At 40.4% G+C, this 6,000-nt stretch overlaps 1 protein-coding gene across 1 annotated transcript in view; it reads right to left on the bottom strand.

The window, feature by feature from the left end:
* Positions 1 to 5,516: 5,516 nt before the first annotated feature.
* Positions 5,517 to 6,000, bottom strand: part of LOC128327450 (tyrosine 3-monooxygenase-like) — a 37,128-nt gene continuing 36,644 nt past the window's right edge. The window contains exon 12 of the mRNA XM_053256249.1: positions 5,517 to 5,781. Within this exon, the coding sequence (XP_053112224.1) occupies positions 5,622 to 5,781 (160 nt within the window). The 3' untranslated portion in view covers positions 5,517 to 5,621. The remainder of the gene's footprint in view (positions 5,782 to 6,000) is intronic.

Raw genomic sequence — 6,000 nt, 5'->3', positions numbered from 1 at the left:
AGAGATCTCAGCCAAACAAATCTATCAGGACTTGCATTTCTCCCAGAGACAGGACCAAGCGGCATGTTTGCCAACCTGCAGTCCAAACTCCTTTTTGCCTCCCCAGTTGAAATGTAGGACAATAACCCTTACGACCTAAGTCATCCATCTAGAGAAAACATTTTGATAGCTCTTTCTTTCTGGCATTATCTCCCTTCCTGTGACATTTCTCTGTAACTCAATGAAAAAGCATAAAAGAAATGCAACATTCTTGGGCATCCTGAATGATTATGAAAAAAGGACATTTGTTAGCCACCAGAGATCTAACTGGAAAGAAAAAAAGACAAATTGCTACAAGATGTAATGACACTGAACAATTCTATGAGACAAAATAAAGGAAAGCTACAGCAAATAAATGCACTAGAAAGTTGTCTCAGTGGAAATGAAATAGAAGTGAAGAAATCTGTTTGCCTCCTTCAGTTAAGGCAAAGGTTAGGATGAAACACAAATGTTTGCCTAGCAAATAATTTTTACACATTGCTCAAGTTTAATTAAAAATAGCAGCCCTCCGTTTGTGTTGTGATGATGCTGGGGGATACAACACACTTAAGTTACTTTGTCAGGGAAAGGATTCCATCACGTAACTCCTCTCCTATACACACTCATATGTTCTTCACCATATTCTGAAGATTCACCCAGTTTTATTTATTTTTTAAAAAATGAGAACTTGTTTTTCCATTTTTATTTGTAATGTCCAAGGCAGTATACAATAGAAACACGATTAAAACATCACATACAAATGCAAATTAAAAGTAGTAACAATACAAAAGCAAGTTTTAAAAGCAACAATGGCAGTAAACAACAAAACAGAGATTAATACAGGAGATAAAATATGTGGACAGCATCAAACTTCCATGATGAAGCATCAGTGAATTCAAAGAGACAAGGTAGTCATGACTAACTTAGATGAACACAGGAAAGGCAGCACTGGTGGGGGAAATGCGGCAGAAGGGGTAAGAGCATCCTCCTTTGTCCTTAAAGATATCCCCCCCACACCTTTGAACTGGCATGCACACCCCTACTAACTTCAGTTCCATTAATTTCACTGGGTCTTAGTCATAACTACTTAGACTGGATACTGTCCACTGTTGTTCATTGTGCATAAAACTATTTAGGCAAATAAAAATGACCTAAGACATAACAAAGAAAATGCTATACTCACTAAGGAAGGTATACCACATAAGTAAGGTGCCACCACTGAAAAGGATCTGGTTGCCACCACCTTGCCTCTGAAAGTATGGGCATTCAGAGCAAGGCCGTTGAAAAAGATCTTAGTGGATCAGGCAGGTTCATATGGGAGATACTGAAGGACTGTTTGGTCTCTGAGCCACCTTCTAACCTTTGCCAGTCCATGAAGCTAGTTAATATTAAAAGCTAAAAATGCATTCCATGGCAATTAGCAAATTTTAAGGCCAAAACCTAGAGCAAATACATTTCATACTGGGGATTACAGGAGCTGTAGTCCATCAATATGTGTGAACTGAGAAGCCATGCCCGAAGCCTATGCGTCCTCTAGAATGGTATAAGATACATGTATATTTTCAATTTGACTTTTGATGGCCAGAGAGTAGGAAAGCTATTACCCACTGCAGGCCCATGAGACAAAAAACCCCATGGGATGAAAAATCCCAACTTCAAGTATACACTGATGGGATCTGAGCTGTCGGTGACTGACCAGGAGAGGGATCTTGGAGTCGTGGTGGACAGCTCATTGAAAGTGTCGACTCAATGTGCGGCAGCTGTGGAAAAAGGCCAATTCTATGCTAGGGATCATTAGGAAGGGGATTGAAAATAAAACAGCTAATATTATAATGCCCATATACAAAACTATGGTGCAGCCACACCTGAAGTACTGTGTACAATTCTGGTCACCACATCTATAAAAACAACATTGTTGAACTGGAAAAGGTGCAGAAGAGGGCAACCAAGATGATCAGGAGCCCAGAGCACCTTTCTTATGAGACAAGGCTACAACACCTGGGGCTTTTCAGTTTAGAAAAAAGATGACTGCGCGCAGACATGATAGAGGTCTATAAATTCATGCATGGTGTGGAGAAAGTGGACAGAGAGAAATTCTTCTCCCTCTCGCATAACACTAGAATAATACTAGATCGCATAAGGTCACATAACACTAGATCCAGCAGGGCTGTTCTTATGTTCTTATGAGATGGAGCATAACTTCCAGTCAAATACATAAATAAAACATCTCAAATACTTCTATATTGCCCAGGATAGTTTAGGTCAGGTGGTGTAATATATTTTGGAAGCAACATACTTGGTTATCATGTGCAGTTTTGGAGTGCCATAGAGCTCAGTTTAGGACTAAGTAACTATTCATTCCAGGCCGGAGAAAATTCTATGGGAATTCCATACAAAATGTTAAGACATAATAATAATAATACAATCTTTTAAAAAACTGTTATTGCTTTCTCCTCCAGGGTCAACACTGGAGATTATTGTGATATACTAATGGGGGGAAATGTCTGTTGATGTGTCATATGTCTCACACATCATCCAAGAGGACAGAGAGGAAAATGTCAAGCTCAGCAAGTTGAAATGTAACATTTTCCTCAGTTGGCACCCATGGTAAAAGCTTTTGATTTGACTGTGAGGCATTACTCTGAACTTCAGAGCCCACACCAGATTTTTGCTTATATTGGCAGCAGTGGCTTCGCTTTCAGGTGAAGCGTATTCACTGGCAGAGATTCACTTGCAAGATGAAGAATCACATCATACCCCCATGTGTTGCAACCTGGACTTTAAGATCTTTTTTTGGAGGCCCTGCTCCAAGTGTCTCTGCCAAATGAGATGAGGCCAGGGGCTAATACTTTTTTTGTGGTGGCACCCTGTCAATGGAATAGCCTCTCCAATGAGGTTCACCTGCCATCATCATTTTGTTCTTTTAGATGCCAAGTGAAAACCTTTCTGTTAACTCAGGCTCCTTAAAATTGGGGTTTATTTAAAAAACAACATGTATTGTATTGCATTTTGTATTTTCTATAGTAGTTTGTCTTCTTTCATGTCTGTTTTACTGTTGTGTTGTTTGAACCACCCAAAGAACAATTTGATATGGGGTGGCTAACAAAGATGTTGATGATGGTGGTGATGATTTTGCTGTATCCATTGGGTAAGAAATCATTTTAGAAGCTGAATATGTGAGAAGGTGGGTATGTGGTTGAAGAAGAGAAAGAATGGTCCTGTAATTAGCTTTGTAGGTTCACCTGAATACTTTTCAGACATTATGTTGTATGAGTGTACGTATCTCTGTACATTTGTACTAGGGGTGTGCAGAACTGTTTTGAATTGAATTGAGTTATCTGACCACTCAGATGACATAGGCGCATCCACTGAGGCTGCAACTGGGCCTCCAGCAGCTTGTGTTGCTAGATGGGAGTGCCATTGGGGCTTAGAGGAGCTGCTGTTGCCCTGCCACTGCTGCAGAAGCAGGTAAGGTGCTCTCTTACTGCCTCCCTCATTCATCCTTAAAATACTCTTAAAGGATTCCCCTTTACAAGCACAGCCTTCGAACTGGGTCAGACTGGTCCGTATCGGACCGGCTGCCTTTTGCGGGGGCCAGTCCAGTTTGAGTTCGAACTGGTCAAACCAGGCTGGTTTGAATCAAACTTGGTTCTATTTGAACCGGTTCTGCACACCCCTAGTACAAGTGTACAGACATCTGTACATTCATACAGCATAATGTCTTAAAAGGGTTCAGGTGAACCTACAAAGCTACTAATTACAGGGCCAGCCTTTCTCCTCTTAGCCCACACACTCATCATTGCACATAACAAACTTCTAAGATGATTTCTTGCCCTATAAATACAGCAATAATGACAACAATAATAAATAGTAAATAATAATTTAAAAACAACTTTATTTGTTAGCCACCCCATATCAAATTGTTTCCTGGGCGGTTCACAACAACACAATAGTAAAGAACCAACAAACATAAAACAAGGCAAACTACAATATAAAATTCACTCAAATCGCCTCTGCGCATCCGTAGAGGCTGGCTGCCACTGGCCCGTGCTACTGTGGGAGAGGAGCGCAAGTGGCGCCTAGGAGAGCCTCCGCCATGCTGCTGCCACCACAGAAACAGGTAAGATGTCCTCTCGCCCTTAAAATACTCAAAGGATTCCCGCACCTCTTTGGTCCTCACTGGATTCCCCTTTACAAGCATAGCCCTCAAACCCGCAGCTTAGCGGTTCAGTTTGAATTAAGTTTGAATTTGAACTGAACCAGCTTAATCGGTTACATGCTCACCCCTAACTTGTACAACTTTTTGTACAAATTAATGACTATACCTGCGTTAATTTTAAAAGCCACCCTCTCAAATGCATTCTGATAGACAGTATACTACAGCACATGTGTTGAACGTAATAAATGAATAACTGTTGTGTGTTCTCTACGTGTGTACACTGTTCACACACAAATCTCGATGTGTGTACACTGTCCACAGATTGCATGTGTGCTGGACATAATGTCTGAATAGTTCTTTGCTACAGGCAAATGTCTTGTCTGTGACTTCAGGGCTATGTATGTATATCCAGCTGAATAGCAGGCTAGCATGAATGTATTTGTTTGTTTGTATTAATAGTTGTAGGCCACTTTTCTGACCTTAGAAAGCACCTTAAACTGAGTCAGATAGTTCAGTATTATCTACTGGCTGCCGCCCTCCAGAGTTTCAGATGGGTATTTTCCTCCTAACTGGATATGCCCAGCCCAGGGTCGACCTTCTGTGATCAAAGTAAATACTCTTCTACGGAGCTCTGTCCCTTCCCCTTTCTGCATTTACCACAATGTTTAGAAAGAGGACATCATAGGTAAAGCAGAACAGGATCATTTTCCAAGCAGAAACACTAGAAGATTCGACTTCAGATATGATTATTAATATGTAAAAAGCTAATCTGTGATGGAGACAAACTTGTGTCTGGAACCAAGTATGCTCTCTCTTTGGGAGAGAGATGACAACTTTAAATTGCAGGGAACTTTCCCACCTTGCTTGTACGAAGGCTCTCTCTATCGTTTAATATGTATCAAGTGCCATAAATTAAATTGATATCTTCCTGGATTGAGGAATCATCAACATTTATGAATTCATCATCAATCATAATTGTCAATGACATTTCTTTAATTATAGTCTTATACCTAGTTAGTGTTTATTTAGGCTAAGGGTTCCCAACCTTGTGTCTCTGGACATTGTTGAACTATAACACTGTTGACCCCAGCTATCTTGGCAAAGAGGCACCTTTTAAACATGGTGATTCTCTTTATTTAGCAGGAGGAGAGTAACTGGCCCCATCCACCCCCAGCACAGTACCTCCAGTGACTGTTGCTGGTGTCTATCTCATGTTTCTTCTTAGATTGTGAGCCCTTTGGGGACAGGGAGCCATCTTATTTATTTGTTATTTCTCTGTGTAAACCACCCTGAGCCATTTTTGGAAAGGCAGTATAGAAATCAAATTATTATTCAAATTATTATGACTCTCATCATCCCTAATCATGGCTGGGGTTTGCTGGGAGTTGTAGTCCAACAGCATCTGTAGACCCAAGGTTGAAACCCCTAGTTTAGGGCAATCATTTTAAGACAGCTTTTCAAAGGCATGGCAGAGGTTTTTCAGTTCTTCTTTCAAGTGTGTGATGATTCCCTTTACTTTCTGTGGTGAATCAAGAACCTCTATGCTGCAAGTGAAGGGATCATAATGAAGGGGAAATGGCTTCTTGATCTGAAGAGCATATTTTCTATTCAGGGAAACATAATTAAAAGACAGATTTCAAATTTTTCAGAGTGTGGACAAGTAACAGCGTTTGAAAGAATGCAATTACATTCCCAATGTTATGATGGTATAATATAAAAACATGATTATATCAGAAGCAAACTGTAGCAGAGCAGAAGTTTGGAACTGGCATTATTTACCAGGTAAAAACTTACTAGGGAACGGTCCTTAGGAACACTGGAAG

The sequence above is a fragment of the Hemicordylus capensis genome, chromosome 5 (genome assembly GCF_027244095.1).
Source record: "Hemicordylus capensis ecotype Gifberg chromosome 5, rHemCap1.1.pri, whole genome shotgun sequence".
Classification (NCBI taxonomy): domain Eukaryota; kingdom Metazoa; phylum Chordata; class Lepidosauria; order Squamata; family Cordylidae; genus Hemicordylus; species Hemicordylus capensis.
Note: the sequence above shows the minus strand (reverse complement) of the source record. Positions and strands in the feature narration are given on the sequence as shown.